Genomic DNA, 23,950 nt, shown 5'->3' on the forward strand with positions numbered 1-23,950 from the left:
AGAGAGAGAGTCAGATCGCTGGAATAGTCAGAGGGCGAGAGAGTCAGTTCGCTGAAATAGTCAGAGAGAGTTAGTCACAGAGAGTCAGTTCCCTGTGCTCTCCCGCCCGCACCTATCCCCGGCCGAGTGGCCTCTCGCACCAACCGGCCCGCTGACTTCCCGGGCCAGAGTTAGGAAGATAGGACTTAAGTTTTATTTTTTATTTCTTCTTTTATGCTTCTTGAATGTTGTTGTGCTTTGTTTAGTGCTTTGTAAGGTCCGCTCCGCTTCTCTTCTCGCCCCTATCTCTGGCTACCTGTGCTAATTTCTTAACTCTCCCCAAGGGTTTTCTGTGCAGCCACAAGTGGCCACATACGCTGGCCTAAGTTAGTTTGGAGCAACTATTAGCTGTCCAAAGTGGCTTAAATGGCCAAAATCTGGCATAGGTGGCTGGTAACACCCCCTTTTGAAAAAAACTAAACTAAACTAAAAAAATCCGAACTAACTCACTTACACTGGTGCAAATTGAATGTGCAAAATGGGGATTTTTAAGATAATTCTGAAAAATCAAGTTGCTCCAAAAAAAACGGAGCAACTCCTGGCCAATTTTGGGCCCAAAAATACTGCTCAAAAATTAATCAGAAAATGTTAAACTTAATTATTTGTAAATGTTTCATTTTATGGAATTCTGATCAGATTGTATGTTCAAGCTGAAGTGATAAATATTTTTATACATTAAAAATAATTTCATGAATTCTATTGTAGTTGAATTGTGAACAACAACCAAAGATGTTTTTTCTCTTACTCTATCTACCCCAATAGTTTGTGAATGCCAAGGAAAATCACAATCATTGTACAGACATGATAAACCCAGCTAATGATAGGGCAAATGATTTGTCACACAAAGAGCCACAAATCACAGGGCATTTGTAGAGTAATTTGGGAGATGAAAAGGTGCCATGAAAATTGTTATGGAATATTATCCAGAAAATAATTCATACATGTGTAGATTAACTCCTGTTGTAATCCTGGTGTGTCTATCAAATTCTTACTTCTGGAAAATACCCATAAAGGGCCCAAGTTTCCACATGATTTGCACCTGATTTTTAGGAGCAACTGGTGGAGAACGGACTATCTTAGAAATCGCAATTCTCCACATTTTTTTTTCTGCAGTTCTAGTCAGGTAGAACAGTTCTACTTTGGAACAGAATTTTTTCTTCAAAAGGGGGCGTGTCCGGCCATTGAAGCCTGATTTGAAAGTTTCCACAGTGAAAATGTACTCCAAACTAAAGTAGAATGGAGCAAGTGAAGATTTTTGTAGAACTGAAAAAACCTGTTCTACACATTAAAAAATCAGGCGCAGGTTACAAATTAGGCGCCCAGAACGAGGTGGGGGGGGAAGGGAACTCATTAAATTCTACAATAAATCCTTATTTATACTTATACAAATATTATACAAATAAATCCAACCTGAATAAACATTTATAAGCAAAGAAAAGATTAAATAAACCATCTTCCTACCTGTGTGAAAGTGCTTCAGGCACGGAGAATTATGCAGTCAGCCTGAGGCGCTCGTTCTTCCCACGGGGCGGGGGGGCACCCGTTCTTTGCCGGAGGGGGGGAAGGGGACACCTGTTCTTCCCGCGGGGGGGGAGGAGGCGCCCGTTCTTCCCGTGGGGGGGGGGGGGGAACGGGGGGACAGTGAGAAGGCCGCAAGTGCTGATGTGCTGATGGCAATGTGCTTTTATTTTTAAAAATGTTCAAAAATTAAACAGCCACAAAGAACTACAAAAATGGCCGAATGCCAATGTTTTTTTTCACACTGAGCATGCGTGAACGCTCCAACGCGCAGCGTTGCCGGCAGGAAAAAAAACTAATTTAAATAGTACCCACCCCCTCCCACTTACAAAATCGGCGCGAGTGTAGGCTCCGCCCCCCTGGGCGCCACGCCAGGCAGACAAGGAGCTGCAGAACGCTCCAGAATCGCGATTTTTTTTTTTAGGCGCCGTTTTAGGCGTGAAAAACGGGCGCCCAGCTCGGAGGGGCGCCCGTTTTTTATTGTGTGGAAACTTGGGCCCAATAAGACAGAAATTACAGTTTTAACTCAAAAAACAGGTGGACTTGGGCTCTAGTGGGATGTTAAAATGTTTAAATTCTCAAACTCGACCCCAACCTGTTCACTTCCGGGCGATCTATTTAAATATTGCAATGAGGCTGTGTGCCTCATACTTAACCTGTATTCTTGGTTTAACACTGCCCACCAAGCATACTATTCAACGCTGGACCCTCTTCCCTCCCCCAGGGATCGGCAACCACCCTCCCCCCCACCCCCTAAAGATCTGGACTCCTCCTCCAAACTCACACTCTCACACTCCAACTACCCCAGCTGCAGACATCATACCGGCCTCATCCGGAGTGTTCCCTGCCTGACGGGGAGCCAAGCCTGTCAATCAGGCTGGTTTCTGGGCAGACAACTTGCTTGAAAAAAAAGAGACATAAGCTGTGGAGTCAAAGCTCCACAGCGTGTGGAGATACCTGGAATCTGAATGTCGGAGTTTCTCAGCCAAAACTCCACCTCACCCTCCTTCACAAGACCTACCCCAGTAAATATCGGGTACTAGGATTCAAACCTGCAACGAACCTAGCATGCTAATATTTCATTGGCTCGGTGTACATCACAGGGACACGTAAGTGAGAATGACATGTTCTGCAATAAATCACATGCTGCTGAGTGGAACTGCCTCAACAGAAAACAGTAACCAACATTTTCACTCATTTCATAAAATCATGTTACATGTAAAGCACAAGAAATTGAGATTTGTCACAAGATGTAAAGCCATGATAAATTTTAAAAAAGCAGTATTATCAATCTTTATTGTTTATAAGATCTTTGAGTAACATCATCGATCTGTTTAAAAAAATCATAAAGATGAGATAATGCGAGGAAAATGGCAGAACCACTCCTTCCATAATCTAACACTGAATTTAAGCTCTGCCTCATGCTCAAATGACCTACAAAGCAGCAGCAAGCTGCACTCACTTCAGCTAAGCCAGATATACATCAAACAGCTGTGAGACTTCCAAAGGGAAACAAAGTGCCAAAACACCAGATGCAACGAGATTTGAATGCGACTTTCTTTTTACTGAAGTGCCTGGTGAAGCAGAAGGAAGCCACTAAAGATAAAACAGGAAGAAGTTTGCTTCCAATGAACTATGACATGTTCTTATATAGGATTATTCAGTAGATAAATTGCAGGCAGGCCTTCCTAAATTAAGTTATTGCACGTGTGCTACAATCCATGACTGTACACCTGATTCCGAGCCGAGTGTGTCCAATCTCACTCTCCACCAGGTCTTTTCTTTTCATGATTACAACCTGTCACTGGTTCTTGTAAAATGCGCTGACAGAAACAAAACTTGCATTTATATAGCGCCTTTTCAGTCCAAGCACTTCACAGTAGCACGATAAGGCAAAGTTTGACACCTAGTCACAAAGAGATGTTAAGACATGCTTGGTCAAAGTGGTAGGTTTTAGGGAGTGTCTTAAAGGAGGAGAGAGAGGCGGAGAGGTTTAGGAAGGGAATTCCAAAAGATAGGGCCTAGGCAGCTGAAGGTACGGTCACCAACGGTGGGGCGATGGAAATCGGGGATGCATAAGAGGCCAGAATTGGAGGAACGCAAAGATCTCAGAGGGTTAGAAGGTTGGAGAAAGTTAGGGATAGGGAGAGGCGAGGCAATGGAAGGATTTGAAAACTAGGTTGACAATCATAAATTCGAGGCGTTGCCAGACTGGGGGCCAATGTAGGTCAGTGACAACAGGGGTGATGGGAGAATGAACGGGATTTGTTGCAAGTTCGGATATGGGTAACAGAGTTTTGGATGAGCTGAAACTAAAAAAAACCCAGCTGATATGTTAGTGGGGAATAAAAATAACAATGAGACAGGTAACACTGCTGATTCTCACGGTTGGACCACACTGCTTGACATATGCCTTCAACTGCAATTGGCACCTGCCTCAGGAACCCACAATACTGCAGAACCTCACTGGAAAAGTAAAGCAGTGCTGCAAGAAACAAAAACGTATCAGGCCAATGCCCTTCCATGGCAAATGCTGGCAGCACTATTTGTCTGATTGTTGTTTTTATTCCTCATTGATAGCAGTTTCTGCCAGGAAAATTTTCAAAAGTGAATGTTTTTATACACATTTACAGCACAGGGGCCAGCCAATCAACTCAGTGTCAGTGTTGGCTCTTTGCTAAAGTAATTGAAAACTAGTCCAATTGCCCTACTCTTTACCCATAGCCCTTGCATTTTCCTTTTTCAAATAGTTATCCAATTTTCCCTTAAAAGATGCAAGCGTCTATTTCAACCATTCCCTCTGCCAAAGTATTCCCTGCTCCAACTCCGCAAAATAGACATTTCTCATAATCTCTCTCCTCACTCTCTTGGTGATAGCTTTAATCAACCATTGTCATTACTCACCAACTATTCACGATCAAAACTTTTCATGATTTTAAAAACTGTTAAGTCTTCTCTCACCCTCTTCTGTTCCAGTAGAAATAGTTCCGAGTATCTCCAGTCTCTCCTCGTAACTGTAATTTCCCATCCCTGGTGAATCTCTGCTTCTCTATGCCTTTAATGTGCTATCTATGCTGAGGCACCCAAAACTGCACACAGTACTCTAACTGTGGTTTAACAAGGTTTTTGAAAATGTATTACTTTTTTACTCTTGTACTATATTTCCCTTTTCATAAAACCCAAAAAACTGTTGGCTTTTAAAAAAAAGGCTTCATCTACTTGCACTAGCACTTTCAGAGAATGATGCACTTGAATCCCATTTCAGGGACCACAGAGGATTTCTGTACTTTCGGCTGTGGTGCATGTAACTGATGCACATTTCAAACAGACAGAAAATTATCCAGCTTGCCATCACATAAAGCGAGCGGCAAGATAGTATCATCTGTTTTTAATGAGGTTACTAGCTTTTCCAAGGCAACTAATGAGTGCAAGCTTACTCTCTCCTGATACTGTGTTTCCCCTTGATGACTAAACGTTTTTTTTTACCTACTGTAGTGCTTCTTCTGGTGTAACCTGAGAAGCGGTGTCACGAGAGATGGATGGCTATTCCTGGGCTAAAAATAAAGTGTCCCTCTTCGAATGGCAGCTTGTTTCTGGGAGGTGGGTGGTAGGAGTCACTGCATTCTGCATCTCTGGAGCTTGGCGTGGGCAGCGTAGTGTTACATCCTATGTACTGTGTCCTCAGATAAGGCAGCCTGAGACAGCGTCGGAGTTCCAGGTGCGTGGAGAGGCCTATAAAAAGGACCAACGCGTGGAAGGAGGCTCGGGAGTTCCAGGTGCGTGGAGAGAGTCGGGAGGTGCGTGGAGAGAGTCGGGAGGTGCGTGGAGAGGCCTATAAAAAGGACCAACGCATCGGAGGAGGCTCGGGAGTTCCAGGTGCGTGGAGAGAGTCAGGTGGTGCTTGGAGAGGCCTATAAAAAGGCCCAACGCGTCGGAGGAGGCTCGGGAGTTCCAGGTGCTTGGAGAGAGTTGGGAGGTGCAGGGAGAGGCGTGCTTGTGCAGCTACAGGGAGAAGGCAAAAAAGAAGTAGAAAGAAATCGAACGGTGACGTCACATCCAAGGGGGTAAATGATTGGCTGGTGATTGGTGAGTAACTTTTCTTTTTCTTTCTTTAGCAGTAAGTAACATTTAGCACTGTTGTTGCCAACTTAAGTGTATCTAAGGGTTAAGTCATGGCATGAGAGCTCGGACACGTGTTATGCTCCTCCTGTACTATGTGGGAAGTCAGGGACGCTTCCGGTGTCCCTGACGACTGCATATCCGGGAATTGCATCCGCCTGCAGCTCCTGACGGACCGCATTGCGGCACTGGAAACATAGAAACATAGAAAATAGGTGCAGGAGTAGGCCATTCGGCCCTTCTAGCCTGCACCGCCATTCAATGAGTTCATGGCTGAACATGCAACTTCAGTACCCCATTCCTGCTTTCTCACCATACCCTTTGATTCCCCTAGTAGTAAGGACTTCATCTAACTCCTTTTTGAATATATTTAATGAATTGGCCTCAACAACTTTCTGTGGTAGAGAATTCCACAGGTTCACCACTCTCTGGGTGAAGAGATTCCTCCTCATCTCAGTCCTAAATGGCTTCCCCCTTATCCTTAGACTGTGTCCCCTGGTTCTGGACTTCCCCAACATTGGGAACATTCTTCCTGCATCTAACCTGTCTAACCCCGTCAGAATTTTAAACGTTTCTATGAGGTCGCCTCTCATTCTTCTGAACTCCAGTGAATACAAGCCCAGTTGATCCAGTCTTTCTTGATAGGTCAGTCCCGCCATCCCGGGAATCAGTCTGGTGAACCTTCGCTGCACTCCCTCAATAGCAAGAATGTCCTTCCTCAGGTTAGGAGACCAAAACTGTACACAATACTCCAGGTGTGGCCTCACCAAGGCCCTGTACAATTGTAGCAACACCTCCCTGCCCTTGTACTCAAATCCCCTCGCTATGAAGGCCAACATGCCATTTGCTTTCTTAACCGCCTGCTGTACCTGCATGCCAACCTTCAATGACTGATGTACCATGACACCCAGGTCTCTTTGCACCTGCCCTTTTCCTAATCTGTCACCATTCAGATAATAGTCTGTCTCTCTGTTTTTACCACCAAAGTGGATAACCTCACATTTATCCACATTATACTTCATCTGCCATGCATTTGCCCACTCACCTAACCTATCCAAGTCGCTCTGCAGCCTCATAGAATCCTCCTTGCAGCTCACACTGCCACCCAACTTAGTGTCATCCGCAAATTTGGAGATACTACATTTAATCCCCTCGTCTAAATCATTAATGTACAGTGTAAACAGCTGGGGCCCCAGCACAGAACCCTGCGGCACCCCACTAGTCACTGCCCGCCATTCTGAAAAGTCCCCATTTACTCCTACTCTTTGCTTCCTGTCTGACAACCAGTTCTCAATCCATGTCAGCACACTACCCCCAATCCCATGTGCTTTAACTTTGCACATTAATCTCTTGTGTGGGACTTTGTCGAAAGCCTTCTGAAAGTCCAAATATACCACATCAACTGGTTCTCCCTTGTCCACTCTACTGGAAACATCCTCAAAAAATTCCAGAAGATTTGTCAAGCATGATTTCCCTTTCACAAATCCATGCTGACTTGGACCTATCATATTACCTCTTTCCAAATGCACTGCGATGACATCCTTAATAATTGATTCCATCATTTTACCCACTACCGATGTCAGGCTGACCGGTCTGTAATTCCCTGTTTTCTCTCTCCCTCCTTTTTTAAAAAGTGGGGTTACATTGGCTACCCTCCACTCCATAGGAACTGATCCAGAGTCAATGGAATGTTGGAAAATGACTGTCAATGCATCCACTATTTCCAAGGCCACCTCCTTAAGTACTCTGGGATGCAGTCCATCAGGCGCTGCGGGTGGATTCAATCTGGAGCATTCACGATGCTGAGAATGACGTGAATAGCACGTTTAGCGAGTTGGTCACACCACAGGTAAAGGGTACTCAGCCAGATAGTAAATGGGTGACTAGCAGGAAGAGCAATGTAAGGAAGGTAGGACAGGGATCCCCTGCGGTCATCCACCTGCAAAACAGATACACCGCTTTGGGTACTGTTGAGGGGGATGACTCATCAGGAGAGGGCAGCAGCAGCCAAGTTCATGGCACCATGGGTGGCTCTGCTGCACAGGAGGGCAGGAAAAAGAATGGGAGAGCTATAGTGATAGGGGATTTAATTGTAAGGGGAATAGATAGGCGTTTCTGCTGCCGCAACCGAGACTCCAGGATAGTATGTTGCCTCCCTGGTGCAGGGGTCAAGGATATCTCGGAGCGGGTGCAGGACATTCTGAAAAGGGAGGGTAAACAGCCAGTTGTCGTTGTATACATAGGTACCAATGATATAGGTAAAAAAACGGGATGAGGTCCTACGAGACGAATTTAGGGAGCTAGGAGCTAAATTAAAAAGTAGGACCTCAAAAGTAGTAATCTCAGGATTGCTACCAGTGCCCTCGTGCTAGTCAGAGTAGGAATCGCAGGATAGCTCAGATGAATACGTGGCTTGAGGAGTGGTGCAGAAGTGAGCGATTCAAATTCCTGGGGCATTGGAACCGGTTCTGGGGGAGGTGGGACCAGTACAAACCAGACGGTCTACACCTGGACAGGACCAGAACCAATGTCCTAGGGGGAAGTGTTTGCTAGTGCTGTTGGGGAGGAGTTAAACGAATATGGCAGGGGGATGGGAATCTATGCAGGGAGGCAAAGGGAAATAAAAGGGAGACAGAGGCAAAAGTTAGAAAGGAGAATAGTAAAAGTGGAGGGCAGAGAATCCCAAAGCGAAAAACAAAAAGGGCCACATTACAGCAAAATTCTAAAGGGACAAGGTGTGTTAAAAAGAGAAGCCTGAAGGTTCTGTGTCTTAATGCAAGGAGTATCTGTAATAAGGTGGATGAATTAGCTGTGCAAATAGATGTTAACAGATATGATGTGGTTGGGTTAACAGAGACGTGGCTCCAGGATGATCAGGGCTGGGAACTCAACATCTAAGGGTATTCAACATTCAGGAAGGATAGAATAAAAGGAAAAGGAGGTGGGGTAGCATTGCTGGTTAAAGAGGAGATTAATGCAATAGTTAGGAAGGACATTAGCTTGGATGATGTGGAATCTATATGGGTAGAGCTGCAGAACACCAAAGGGCAAAAAACATTAGTGGGAGTTGTGTAAAGACCTCCAAACAGTAGTAGTGATGTTGGGGAGGGCATCAAACAGGAAATTAGGGGTGCATGCAATAAAGGTGCAGCAGTAGATTGGGCTAACCAAACTGGAAGCAATACAGTGGAGGAGAATCTCCTGGAGTGCATAAGGGATGGTTTTCCAGACCAATATGTCGAGGAATCAACTAGGGGGGAGGCTATCTTAGACTGGGTGTTGTGTAATGAGAGAGGATTAATTAGCAATCTCGTTGTGCGAGGCCCCTTGGGAAAGAGTGACCATAATATGGTGGAATTCTACATTCGGATGGAGAATGAAACAGTGAATTCAGAGACCATGGTCCACAACTTAAAGAAGGGTAACTTTGAAGGTATGAGGCGTGAATTGGCTAGGATAGATTGGCGAATGAGACTTAAGGGGTTGATAGTGGATGGGCAATGGCAGACATTTAGAGACCGCATGGATGAACTACAACAATTGTACATCCCTGTCTGGCATAAAAATAAAAAAAGGGAAGGTGGCTCAACCGTGGCTATCAAGGGAAATTAGGGAAGTATTAAAGCCAAGGAAGTGGCTTACAAATTGGTCAGAAATAGCAGCGAACCGGGGGACTGGGAAAAATTTAGAACTCAGCAGAGGAGGACAAAGGGTTTGATTAAAGCAGGGAAAATAGAGTACGAGAAGTAGCATGCAGGGAACATTAAAACGGACTGCAAAAGCTTCTATAGATATGTAAAGAGAAAAAGGTTAGTAAAGACAAACGTAGGTCCCCTGTAGTCAGAATCAGGGGAAGTCATAACGGGGAACAAAGAAATGGCAGACCAATTGAACAAGTACTTTGGTTCGGTATTCACTAAGGAGGACACAAACAACCTTCCGGATATAAAAAGGGTCAGAGCGTCTAGTAAGAAGGAGGAACTGAGGGAAATCCTTATTTGTCGGGAAATTGTGTTGGGGAAATTGATGGGATTGAAGGCCGATAAATCCCCAGGGCCTGATGGTCTGCATCCCAGAGTACTTAAGGAGGTGGCCTTGGAAATAGCGGATGCATTGACAGTCATTTTCCAACATTCCATAGACTCTGGATCAGTTCCTATGGAGTGGAGGGTAGCCAATGTAACCCCACTTTTTAAAAAAGGAGAGAGAAAACAGGGAATTATAGACTGGTCAGCCTGATATTGGTAGTGGGTAAAATGATGGAATCAATGATTAAGGATGTCATAGCAGCACATTTGGAAAGAGGTGACATGATAGGTCCAAGTCAGCATAGATTTGTGAAAGGGAAATCATGTTTGACAAATCTTCTGGAATTTTTGAGGATGTTTCCAGTAGAGTGGACAAGGGAGAACCAGTTGATGTGGTGTATTTGGGCTTTCAGAAGGCTTTCGACAAGGTCCCACACAAGGGATTAATGTGCAAAGTTAAAGCATATGGGATTGGGTGTAGTGTGCTGACGTGGATTGAGAACTGGTTGGCAGACAGGAAGCAAAGAGTAGGAGTAAATGGGGACTTTTCAGAATGGCGGGCAGTGACTAGTGGGGTGCCGCAGGGTTCTGTGCTGGGGCCCCAGCTGTTTACACTGTACATTAATGATTTAGACGAGGGGATTAAATGTAGTATCTCCAAATTTGCAGATGACACTAAGTTGGGTGGCAGTGTGAGCTGCGAGGAGGATGCTTTGAGGCTGCAGAGTGACTTGGATAGGTTAGGTGAGTGGGCAAATGCATGGCAGATGAAGTATAATGTGGATAAATGTGAGGTTATCCACTTTGGTGGTAAAAACAGAGAGACAGGACGACTGTTGTCTGAACGGTGACAGATTAGGAAAAGGGGAGGTGCAACGAGACCTGGGTGTCATGGTACATCAGTCATTGAAGGTTGGCATGCAGATACAGCAGGCGGTTAAGAAAGCAAATGGCATGTTGGCCTCATAGCGAGGGGATTTGAGTACAGGGGCAGGGAGGTGTTACTACAGTTGCACAGGGCCTTGGTGTGGCCACACCTGGAGTATTGTGTACAGTTTTGGTCTCCTAACTTGAGGAAGGACATTCTTGCTATTGAGGGAGTGCAGCGAAGATTCACCAGACTGATTCCCGAGATGGCAGGACTGACATATCAAGAAAGACTGGATCAACTGAGCTTGTATTCACTGGTGTTCAGAAGAATGAGAGGTGATCTCATAGAAACGTTTAAAATTCTGACGGGTTTCGACAGGTTAGATGCAGGAAGAATGTTCCCAATGTTGGGGAAGTCCAGAACCAGGGGTCACAGTCTAAGGATAAGGGGTAAGCCATTTAGGACCGAGATGAGGAGAAACTTCTTCACCCAGAGAGTGGTGAACCTGTAGAATTCTTACCACAGAAAGTTGTTGAGGCCAATTCACTAAATATATTCAAAAAGGAGTTAGATGTAGTCCTTACTACTAGGGGGATCAAGGGGTATGGCGAGAAGGCAGGAAAGGGGTACTGAAGTTGCATGTTCAGCCCTGAACTCATTGAATGGCGGTGCAGGCTCAAAGGGCCGAATGGCCTACTCCTGCATCTATTTTCTATGTTTCTGTTTGAGTCATCGACATTCCACTGGGCCCTGGATCTGTGTCTTCACAGATCAACAGAATAATTCAACTTACAGCAGCAGATACTTAAAGCAGCAGCCAGGATATGGTCTATTCTGTCCACTACTGCCACCAGGACTGCAGACTGTGCTTTTGTGGAAGGAGACTCCAACTGGACCTTGCCAATACTTTGGAGGGGGGTTGCTGCCGATTCTAATGAAGCTACTGCACGCTCTGTTGGTGTCTGAGAGAAAACTTCCCTGATTGTCGCAAAGGATGCTGTAAACTCGACAGTCACACCAGTCACTTGCCACATGAGCTTGGAGACTGACCTCAAAGAATGTACATAGGTACGATGTTCCTCGAACAACCTTATTTTCCCACATTACAACAGTGACTGCACTCCAAAAGTACCTCACTGACTATAAAGCGCCTTGAGATGTCCATTGGACGTGAAAGGCGCGATATAAATGCATGTCTTTCTTTAAGTACCAATGAGTTCAGCATGCAATAACACAAGGGCCTTCTTCTTGGCCTCAGTTGGCGCTGACGCTTAGCAACGTCCCTTCCCTTCACTTAAAGGGGGGGATGCTGCGAGGCCTACTTGGTGCCCACTGGACCACGAGGGAGGGCTTTGCCCGGGCCAGCAGCCTGGCACCCGAGAGAGGGTGCTGGACTGCCTGTTGGTGGCCGGCCAAACCCGTAGCCGCCATTATTGGGCCGACTGCAGAGTTGGCCGACGATTAAAATAAAATGGCGGCCGCTGCAGTGCGCCCTCCCCTTTAAGAGTGGATGCACTGCCCGCCGCAGCTTCCCGCCATGCAAAGCTGTCAGCGACACCGACAAGCGGTCATTCGACTGTTTAAGGGCAGTGTTGCTTTTGGGTCAGGGACAAGGCAGTTTGTGCTCTAATGATGTCCTTACCACCGTTCACAAGGGCAATGTCCCGATCGTCGGAGAATCCACCCAGTTATCGCCTCTTACTGCTCTTTTTAAAAAAAAAAGGCCAATTTCGGTTTCATGGTCTTTTAACAGAGTGAAGAAAAAATACTATTTTATAAAATGTTTACCATTTTCATAGCATTTAAATTTTTTTCAGAGAGGGATTTGTAATCATTTGCAATTGTAACTAAATTCCAAATGGTATGAAATGTGAAGTATACCTACTTGTGTCAACCTCATTTTGTGTTCTATATGCATCCTTCTTCTGCATTAACATTAGGTGAAGAAATAGGTAGTACTCTTCATTTGTGTATCTTGATGTGTTTTTGTAATCTTGCAAAATAACCTTGCTCACTTTCAGTTAGTTTGCATTTCTTCAATTATTTCAATAATTTAAGTTTGATAATTTCTCAATTTTGTAAATATACATGTGGTCACAGTGTAGCTACAGTAACCCCACATTAAAAGAATTCACGCACGGGCATCTTTCATCGTTTAAAATGAGTTCATCAGTCACCTGAGTACCCAGTTTTAGTGTGGAAGCAAGTCATCCTTGACCCCCGAGGGACGGCCTATGATGATGACAGTAAGGATTTAACGTTTAGATAATGCCAATTGTAATGTTAAGATTGATGTCAGAAAACGTTTTGGTTAATTATTTTTGAGTTTGGGAGCTTTTATTTGGAAGTTTCATGTTAATTTTTCAACTGCCTCCCGAGATGAAGTAAATTGCAAGGGACTATGGCAGACCAAATTGTACATGTGTTGGAAGGCAGACCAAATTGTACATGTGTTGGAAGGAACATGGTTAATGGGCTGCAGTTACTGCCTTTATTCCAAATTTTTTGTTATTGGAGTGCTTCTCACTGCCTTCACTAGATTTGAGCAAACAAAGTAGTTTGATCCAATTTATCTCTCTCTGAAGCCAGGAGCAAATATGGACAAATAACATTTATGTTTTCTTTTTCAAAGCAGGCATGTTGGGCTGCTTTAATGCTTGTGCTGTGTCTATTCCAGTTTCTTCCGGTCTGACGCCTTGTGTTCATAATGTGCCAAAAACAAGATTTTTTTTATCAGAAGAAAAAGTTATTTAAAATCAATGTTGTGCGTGCTGAATGAAACATCTGGGCATGAAGCTTTCATGTGCCAAGGCTCTAGTGGTTGCTCTCCAGGTAATTTGTAGGGTTAACTATCTAATTACCAGTGGGCAGTTCACGCATGTAAGGCGCTTAATGGGTATTGAATTTGGTTATAACTTACTCATCTGTAAGGTGATCTCCAAGAAATTATTCTATTCTGCTTAGCATAGATTAATAAGGCAAGACAGCAAAACTAATTGTACCAAGTATTCTTTCAGAAGCAAAAGGGGGTGAATTTGCGGTCGGAGGCTTCAAGCGGAACTTCCGACCAGCAAAACATTTACACACTTGTTATATATGTGGACTTGTATTTTACTCTGTACAGCCACCAGAGGGCTCATTCTCCGGAGTCCCAAGGGATCCCATAATCCCTTGGAAGCACAGGTATTTAAGAAGGCTTCACAGGTTGGAGAGGCACTCTGGGGACCTGCAATAAAAGACTACGGGGTCACATTTTACTTTGAGCTCAGTGTTCAGTCTGACTCTTTCTCCATACACAACAACTGGCGACGAGATACAGATTGCGAACTCAAAGATGCAGAGAACAGTGGGCATCCTGGAGAAATTTTCGGAGGGAGATGATTGGGAAACTTTTGTGGAGCGACTCGACCAATACTTCGTGGCCAACGAGTTAGATGGGAAGAGAACGCTGCCAAACGTAGAGCGATCCTCCTCACTGTCTGTGGGGTGCCAACGTATGGCCTCAAAGAATCTGCTCACTCCAGCGAAACTCATGGAGAAATCATATGACGATTTGTGCACTCTGGTCCGAGAGCATTTGAACTCGAAGAAAGCGTTCTGATGGCAAGGTACCGGTTCTACTCCTACAAGGTACCGGTTCTACTCCTACTCTGGCTGAAGGCCAGAAAATGGCGAGTTATGTCGCCGAGCTGAGACTCCTTGCAGGACATTGCGAATTTGAAGGACATTTGGAGCACATGCTCAGAGACTTTTTCGTACTTGGCATTGGCCACAAAACCATACTTCGCAAACAGACTCTAGAGACCCCAACCTTGAGTAAGGCCATAGCGATAATCCAGGCGTTCATTGCCACCAGTGACAATACTAAGCAAATCTCTCAGCACACAAGTGCTACTACAAGTAGTGTGAACAAAGTGATGTTGTTTTCAAATCGTAATGTACAGGGCAGGTCACACATACCTGCAGCTACACGTCCGCAGATGTCTCAGAGTCCACCATCAAGGATGATGAATGCAAGGCCATTAACACCTTGTTGGCGCTGCGGGGGTGATCATCGTTTCCATTCATGGCGATTCAAAGGATACATTTGCAAGGGCTGTGGAACAATGGGACACCTCCAATGAGTGTGCAGGCGAGCTGCTAAGCCTGTTAAACCTGAAAACCACCACATTGCAGAGGAGGACAGATCCATGGAGGATCACTAGGAACCAGAGCCTCAGGTAGAGGAGGCAGAGGTACATGGGGTGCACACATTCACCACGAATTGTCCCCCGATAATGCTGAATGTTGAACTAAATGGACTCCCGGTGTCAATGGAGCTGGACATGGGCGCGAGCCAGTCCATCATGGGCAAAAAGACTTTCGAAAGGTCGTGGTGCAACAAGGTCTCAAGGCCAGTCTTAACCCCAGTTCGCACGAGACTAAGAACTTACACTAAAGAACTGATTCCTGTAATCGGCAGTGCTACCGTAAAGGTCTCCTACGATGGAGCGGTGCACAAGCTACCACTCTGGGTGGTACCGGGCGATGATCCCACGCTGCTCGGCAGGAGCTGACTGGGAAAGATGCCGCTGGAACTGGGACGACATCCAAGCGTTATCGCCCGCTGACAACACTTTGTGTGCCCAGGTCTTAAACAAATTTCCTTCGCTGTTCGAAACAGGCATCGGGAAATTCCAAGGAACAAAAGTGCAGATCCAACGAATTCCTGAGGCGCGACCCATCCATCACAAGGCGAGCGCAGTACCGCACATAATGAGAGAAAGGGTAGAGATCGAGCTAGACTGGCTGCAACGAGAGGGCATCATTTCACCGATCGTGTTCAGCGAGTGGGCCAGTCTTATCATCCCAGTCCTCAAGTGAGATGGCACCGTTAGAATCTGTGGCAATTACAAAGTAACTATCCAATCGTTTCTCCCTGCAGGGCCAATACCCACTACCAAAAGTCGAAGACCTCTTTGCAACGCTGATGGGAGGAAAGACGTTCACGAAGCTGGATCTGACTTCAGCCTATATGACGCAGGAACTGGAGGAATCATCGAAGGCCCTCACCTGCATCAACACGCACAAAGGTCTTTTTGTTTATAACAGATTCCCGTTTGGAATCCGATCAGCGGCGGCGATATTCCAGAGAAACAGGAAACTTTACTGAAGTCGGTCCCGCACACCGTGGTCTTCCAGGATGACATCTTAGTCACAGGTCGGAACACAGTCTGCAGGAGGTTCTTAGTTGACTCAACCACATGGGGCTCAGGTTAAAACGCTCAAAGTGCGTTTTTATGGCGCCTGAAGTGGAGTTCTTGGGAAGGAGGATTGCGGCATACGCGAAGACGGAGGCAACCTAGAACACGCCGAGGCCACAGAACGTGACGGAGCTGCGGTCATTTCTGGGACTCGAACTACTTTGGTAACTTCTTACCAGGTCTCAGCACCCTGCTAGAACCACTACATGTCTTACTACGAAAAGGGGGCGAATGGGTTTGGGGCAAAAGCCAAGAAAATGCCTTTGTAAAAGCGAGAAAATTGTTATGCTCAAACAAATTGCTTGTGTTGTATGATCCATGCAAGCGTTTGGTACTAGGCATGTGATGCGTTGTCATATGGCGTCGGGTGTGTATTACAACAAGCTAATGATTTCAGGAAACTGCAACCGATTGCTTGTGCATCCAGGAGTCTGTCTAAGGCCGCGAGAGCCTACATCATGATTGAAAAAGAAGCATTAGCGTATGTCTATGAGGTAAAGAAAATGTTTCTGTTTGGGCTAAAATTCGAATTGGAAACTGACCATAAGCCACTTATATCCCTGTTTTACGAGAGTAAAGAGATAAATAACAAAGCATCGGCCCGCATCCAGAGATGGGCACTCACGTTGTCCGCATGCAACTACACCATCCGTCACAGGCCAGGCACAGAAAACTGCGCCGATGCTCTCAGTAGGCGGCCATTGCCCACCACGAGAGTGGAAACGGCGCAGCTCGCAGATCTAGCCATGGTTATGGAAGCATTTGGGAGTGAGCAATCACCCGTCACTGCCCGACAGATCAAAACCTGGACAAGCCAGGACCCCTTATTATCTCTAGTCAAAAGCTGTGTGCTTCACGGGGGTGATCCAGTGTCCCAGTGGAAGTGCAGAAAGAGATAAAGCAGTTCCAGCGGTGCAAAGGTGAAATGCCTATACAGGCAGACTGCCTTTTGTGGGGCAATCGAGTAGTGGTCCCCAAGAAGGGCAGAGACACCTTCATCAATGATCTCCACAGTACCCACCCAGGCATTGTAATGATGAAAGCGATAGCCAGATCCCACGTGTGGTCACCCTGTATCGATGCGGACTTAAGAGTCCTGAGTTCACAGATATAATACATGCTCGCAGTTAAGCAATGCGCCGCTAAGTTTATGGTCTTGGCCCTCCAAACCATGGTTGCAGGCCTGTTCTTGGGTAAAATGTTCCTTGTGGTTGTAGACACGTACTCCAAGTGGATTGAATGTGAGATAATGTCAGCTAGCACGTCCGCTGTCACCACTGAAAGCCTGCGGGCCATGTTTGCCACACACGGCTTACCCGATGTCCTGGTGAGCGACAACGGGCCATGTTTTACCAGTGCTGAGTTCAAAGAATTCATGACCCGTAACGGGATCAAACATGTCACGTCTGCCCCGTTTAAACCAGCATCCAATGGTCAGGCAGAGAGAGCAGTGCAAACCATCAAGCAAGGCTTGAAGAGGTTAACCGAAGGCTCACTGCACTCTCGCCTATCCCGAGTCCTGCTTAGCTACCGCACGAGACCACACTCACTCACTGGGATCCCACCTGCTGAACTGCTCATGAAAAGAGCACTTAAGACAAGGCTCTCGTTAGTTCACCCGGATCTACATGAACAGGTAGAGAGCAGGCAGCTTCAATAAAGTGCATACCATGATAGCGCAAATGTGTCATGCGAGATTGAAATTAATGATCCTGTATTTGTATTAAATTATGGGCAAGGTCCCAAGTGGCTTCCCGGCACTGTCGTGGCCAAAGAGGGGAGCAGGGTGTTTCGGGTCAAACTTTCAAATGGACTCATTCACCGGAAACACTTGGACCAAATCAAACTCAGATTCACGGACTACCCTGAGCAACCCACCTTGGACCCTACCTTTTTTGATCCCCCAACACATATAACAGTGGCAACCGACACCACGGTTGACACGAGCAGAACCCATCATCCACTGCAGCCCTATAGGGCCCAACACACCAGGCAGCCCAGCAAGGCCAGCTGCACAGCAGCTCAACGAGGGCCCAACAAATGATTCAACAACACCAACTTTCACACCGAGACAATCAACCAGGGCAAGAAGGGCCCCAGATCGACTCACATTGTAAATAGTTACACATTGACTTTGGGGGGAAATGTTGTTATACATGTGGACTTGTACTTACTCTGTACAGCCACCAGAGGGCTCATTCCCCGGAGTCCCAAGGGATCCCATAATCCCTTGGGAGCACAGGTATTTAAGCAGGCTTCACAGGTTGGAGAGGCACTCTGGAGACCTGCAATAAAAGACTACGGTCACACTTTACTTTGAGCTCACAGTGTTTAGTCTGACTCTTTCTCCATACACAACACTTACCTTCTGCCTTGGGATCTACAGAGACTTGCGCTCCTGGGCCTCTACGTATAGGAAAGCCCCCAAGTATCGCATGTGGTTTGCAAGCGCCCCTAGGATCACGAGGGCTGACCAAACCAATCAAAGAAGGAAATTCCCAGTCCAGAAATCCAATAAGCATGAAGGAGGATTACATTAAAAAAATATTTTAACATAAATTTTAAGAAACATTACATATTTAAAATTAATTAAAATACAGATTTACAAGTGTAGAATTACAAAGCTGACATAACATTATAACATTTAGGAATATTTCCACCACCAACATCCACCCCTCTACCCACCACCACCACCTCTCTTCCACCTGTTGAAGCGAGGCCCATGCTCCTCTTCTTTGCCCTGCCTTCACTACGGCGTCCCACTCCCCTGCCCCTCACTACCTCTGCTTGACGAGATTGTGCAGGAGGGCAGCCGGATCTCTGCAGACGTGTGCGTCTTGGCGGGAAGATAGGGGGGCATGATTGCAGGCGCCGGGATCTACTGCTCCTCCGGATCTGTCTGCCTTGAGGGTGTGGGGTCAGGAACTTGCATGACGCGCCCAGAAGCCATCGCTTGCCTCATCGCCTCAACAGACTCGGTTCTGCGCTCCAACACACTAATGAGCCGATCCATCCTGTCATCATGGTGCTGAGTGAAGGTCGCGAAGCTGTAGCTATCCCAGCCATGGTCTGGAGCATATCGCGGCCTATGTCCACGTTGGTCCTGGATAGCTGGACCATGTCCTGAATAGCAGAGAGCCTTCCTGCACCCTCAGCTGATTGCTCGGTCCTGGTGGGTTCAGGAATGCCTTGGTTGCCTTCGTACCACGGCCTCTGCGCTTGGAAGCACTTGTTTATGTGGAGTCTGTTTCAAACCCCATGAATTCGGAGCCCAACACCAAGGTTCTCCAGACAGTTGGCACACATGGCAGGAAACTGGTGTCATCCTCTTCCAGCTCCTCGAGGTCAAGGGGCTCAAACACAGACCCTCCTCCCTCTCGTCTTCTTCATGGCTCTGGGTGGCGGAGTTGGGAGCAGTGGATATGGCTGATCTGGGGGGGGGGGGGGGTGGGTACTGGATGAAGGAGCCGCTGCCTTGGGTTGGGGACAACGTCAGGGTGAGACATAGTGGGGTCGGACGGCCTCTTTGAATGCCAGAGGTGAATGGTGTGCATTCATCCGTGCTATCCGATTCATCATCTGCAAGTAGAGGACAACATTTCAGTCTGTAGAGGGGAGGGGGTGGTGCTGGTCAAGCTGACATATGAGCTGTGCCATCTCACATTGTGCCAGCAAGAAGTTCCATCTCTACATGGGCACACTCATAATGGCCGACAAAGTGTGTGGAAAACCGCGATTGTCTTACCATTGCATGACTTTCATGCCATGAGCGTTGCTCACACCGGAGATTAGTATAACCGTATCATGCTGTAGCACGAGATCTGCATCCCCCTTTGTGGTTGCATGGTGGCCGCCATTCATCAATGCCAATGCACACTCCTCCAGGCTGCTCAATTCTATCACCTCTGCTGCCCCCTCCCATGACACTCAGGCTTGCTGCCTAGGATGTATTTTTCTTCTGCACAAAGAAACTTTACAGCCTTTAGCTCCTTTGTTGATGCCCCCCACACAGACACATCTGGCACAGAACCTTTTTGGACTTGGACAGGAGGGGTGCACTAAATTTATAGTGCCTTCCCCCTTGACCTTCTAGTGTCCCTCCCAAGGCCTGCCCCCAATCAAACCTCGGACCGCCTATCATCAAGGGCCCGAGCTTGCGGCCAACATCTTGCCGTAGGCAACTAGGCCCATACAGCAGTGCCTGGTCTCCAGTCGTCTTGGAATCCCTTGCCACTGGACCAAGACCTTACTCAACGAAACCAGTGTGGTAGCCGGTGTGCAACGACCACCCCACGTTAAAAGAACTCACGCACAGGCACCTACCACTACTTTAACACGAAGTTTTGGACCTGGAAAGTCAGGACCCTCAAGGACAACTCCAACAGCGACAGACCAGAACGCCACACCCGGGAACTTAAGACGCCCGAGAACTTAGATGCTTTGATATCGACATCGCCGCCCTAAGCGAGACCCGGTGGGCAGGGGAAGGCCAGCTCAAGGAACAAGGTGGAGGTTACACCTTCTTCTGGAAAGGGAAACCAGAGAAAGAACCCAGGCGGGTGACTTCAGCGCCAGGGTCGGCAAGAACACAGCTCTCTGGGGAGGCGTGATTGGCAGAGAGGGGGCGTAGGGAAAGCCAACTCTAGCAGTACCCTACTCCTGACAAAATGTCTAGAACATGAACTTGTCACCAACAACACCTTGTTCCGCCAGAGGGACAAATACAAAGCATCATTGCAATACCCTCGCTCCAAACACTGGCACCTGCTCGACTATGTCATCATCCGAGCCAGTGATCGCAAGGATGTGCGCATCACCCACGCCATGACAGGAGCTGATGACTGTTGAATGGACCAGCGCCTAATCCGATCCATCATTGACATCAACATAGCCCCAAAGCGGAGAGGGCAGCAGAAGCAGTGTCGCAAAAAAGTCAAAAAAGACACTCAAGGACCCAGCTAAGAGAGAGCTCTATACAGTCAGCACCTCACAGCTAACCTGGCGTGCCTTTATGACCCCCGAGACGCAGAATGGCTACAGCGCTTGGTCTGTCCTCCAGGCCTCCATAACCAGTGCCTGCGAAGAGACACTCGGTCACTCAACCAGGAAACACCAGGACTGGTTTGATTAGCATGACCAGGAGATCCAAGAACTAATAGATCGCAAGCACACGGCATTTCTGAGCCTTAAACAACAACCGAACTTGGGAGCAGCGAGGCAGCATTACAGACGGCTTACGGTTGAGGTCCAACAAAAAACTCGGGACCTAAAGAACAGCTGGTGGATGGAGAAAGCACAGGAGATACATGGCCGACAGCCATGATGTCCGAGGATTCTTCATCGCAGTCAAGGCAACCTATGGTCCAAACACCCAAGGCCCCACCCCACTGCTGGCCAAGAATGGGGAAACACTCATCAAGGACACCGAGGCAGTCAGGGCCCACTAGAAGGAGCATTTCGAAGACCTCCTCAATCGAGACTCTGCCTTTGATTTGAATGTTCTCGACTCCATCCCGCAGCATGCTACCCGCCATCACCTCAGTAAAACCCCAGCATTGCACAATGTAGAAAAAGCCATAAGACAGCTTAAGAACAACAAGACTACGGGAGCGGATGGAATCCCTGCTGAGGCACTGAAGTATGGCGGAGAGGCACTGTTGGTGCGAATACATGACCTCATCTCTCTCATCTGGAGGGAGGAGAGCATGCCGGGAGATCTCAGAGATGCAGTGATCATGACCATCTTTAAAAATGGGGACAAGTCCGACTGGGCAACTATAGAGGTATCTCCCTGTTATCAGCCACTGGGAAAGTCGTCGCCAGAGTCTTCCTCAACTGTCTTGTCCCTGTGGCTGAGGAGCTCCTCCCGGAGTCACAGTGCGGATTTCGTCCCCTAAGGGGCACAACGGACATGATTTTTGCAGTGCGACAGCTGCAGCAACAATGCAGGGAACAGCACCAGCCCTGATACATGGCCTTCTTTGACCTTACAAAGGCCTTGGGAGCCTTTTATCAACAAAAGCAGACATTGACGACGAGATTCAACACCGCCTCCAGTGAGCCAGTGCAGCCTTCGGAACAGAGTGTTTGAAGACGAGGCCCTCAAATCTGCCACCAAGCTCATGGTCTTCAGGGCTGGAGTAATACCCACCCTCCTGTATGGCTCAGAGCCATGGACTATGTACAGTAGACACCGCAAGTTGGTGGAGAAATACCACCAACGATGTCTCCGCAATATCCGACAAATCCCCTGTGAGGACAGACGCACCAACTTTTAGCGTCCTCGACCAGGCCAACATCCCCAGCATTGAAGTACTGACCACACTTGATCAGCTCTGCTGGGCAGGCCACATTGTTCACATGCTAGACACGAGACTCCCAAAGCAAGCACTCTACTCTGAACTCCTTCACGGCAAACAAGTCAAAGATGGGCAGAGGAAACATTAGAAGGACACCCTCAAAACCTCCCTGATAAAGTGCAACATCCCCACTGACACCTGGGAGTCCCTGGCCAAAGACCGCCCTAAGTGGAGGAAGTGCATCCGGGAGGGCACTGAGCACCTCGAGTCTCATCGCCGAGAGCATGCAGAAATCAAGCTCAGGCAGCGGAAAAAGCGTGCGGCAAACCTGTCCCACCCAACCCTTCCCTCAACGACTATCTGTCCCACCTGTGACAGGGATTGTGATTCTCGTATTGGACTGTTTAGCCACCTCATTTTTGAATGGAAGCAAGTCTTCCTCGATTCCGAGGGACTGCCTATGATGATGACTAAATTTGTACTCACTCTTGCTGATGCCACCAAATCGTTCCAATGTTTCATGTATAAGAAACATAGAAAATAAGTGCAGGAGTAGGCCATTCGGCCCTTCGAGCCTGCACTGCCATTCAATGAGTTCATGGCTGAACATGCAACTTCAATACCCCATTCCTGCTTTCTCGCCATACCCCTTGATTCCCCCTTGGTCCCCATCCCGCACAATGTTGCCCGTTGAGGACACGGCCTCACCAATCTCCTTCCAAATGTGTTTGTGGTGGAGGTTTTCCATTACCATTCTGGATGAGGTCTTTATACCTGCGCTCCACCACCAATAATAGCTCCTTCAATTCCTCTTCATTAAACCAGGGAGCTCTGGGCCTGGTTTTGACAATGTTCATTGAAGCTTTTTTCCCCCACTCATCCTCAATGATTAAAGGAATGGTTGCTGAAGACTTTGTGGCTCTCAATTTACAACATCTCCCCTCTCCAACTCGCAGGTGCAATAGAGTGCTGTGCCTTTAAGCGCATGCGCAGATGTCCCATGAGTCTTAAATGCCGCCAAACTGACATCAGGTAGGTGAAAAGACTACAAAAAAAAACAAATCTCGCGCATGCGCGTTGCAGGGCCTCCGAAGCTCCCAGATTCGAGAGGCCTGCACCTACCGCCCACACAAACTCGTCGAAACTGGCTCCTGATGGGACCCGGCGGCAGCGGGCGCCTAAAAGGTAGGTACCGCCCAGGGACGCTGGAAAATGGGTGGCCCTTAACGGTCATCAATTTCAGCGCCATAGTTATACTATAAATGTACATTTTTGAAAAGTGTAGATGAGCAGAGAGATCTTGGTGTCCATATACACAAATCCTTAAAGAGGGCAGGGCACGTTGATAAGATGGTTAAAAAGCATATGAGTCACTCGGATTTATAAATAGAGGAATAGAATATAAAAACAACAAGATCATGCTCAAATTTTATAATTACTGGTTAGGCCTCAGCTGGAGTATTGTGGACAATTCTGAGCACTACACTTCAGGAAATATTAACAAATTTATATTTCTGAAGCAACAAGTTTTCTCTAGCTGTACTGCATTTAAACAAATTGTTAAATCTGCATTGGTAATAGGTTAATTATTTCAATGAAGATTGGAAGAACATCTAGTTTTCTCTGTAATTAACAATCCACAAACGAAATTGCAGAAATGCATGTTTCAAGCAATTTTTAATTACAGGAAAGAGTGTTCATCCATTCATAAGAAGAGGAATTTCACCCACTAATTTCCCCAGGGTGGACTTTGCATTCCATACAAACTCATAGCGAGAACATTGTATAGCGAACAATCTATCCAGCTGCGCTCTGCACAGCCGTTCCTGACAA

General features: G+C 47.0%; 1 protein-coding gene across 3 annotated transcripts in view; it reads right to left on the reverse strand.

Moving 5' to 3' along the window:
• LOC139234157 (fibrillin-1-like) overlaps positions 1 to 23,950 on the reverse strand; it is a 602,997-nt gene that overhangs the window by 477,482 nt on the left and 101,565 nt on the right. Inside the window, exon 6 of one of the 3 annotated variants that reach the window (XM_070865154.1) lies at positions 17,993 to 18,103. The exons of the other annotated variants lie outside the window; for them this stretch is intronic. Within the exon in view, the coding sequence (XP_070721255.1) occupies positions 17,993 to 18,103 (111 nt within the window). The remainder of the gene's footprint in view (positions 1 to 17,992; positions 18,104 to 23,950) is intronic. 3 annotated transcript variants of the gene reach the window in all.

Source organism: Pristiophorus japonicus, chromosome 21, assembly GCF_044704955.1.
Source record: "Pristiophorus japonicus isolate sPriJap1 chromosome 21, sPriJap1.hap1, whole genome shotgun sequence".
Taxonomy (NCBI): domain Eukaryota; kingdom Metazoa; phylum Chordata; class Chondrichthyes; family Pristiophoridae; genus Pristiophorus; species Pristiophorus japonicus.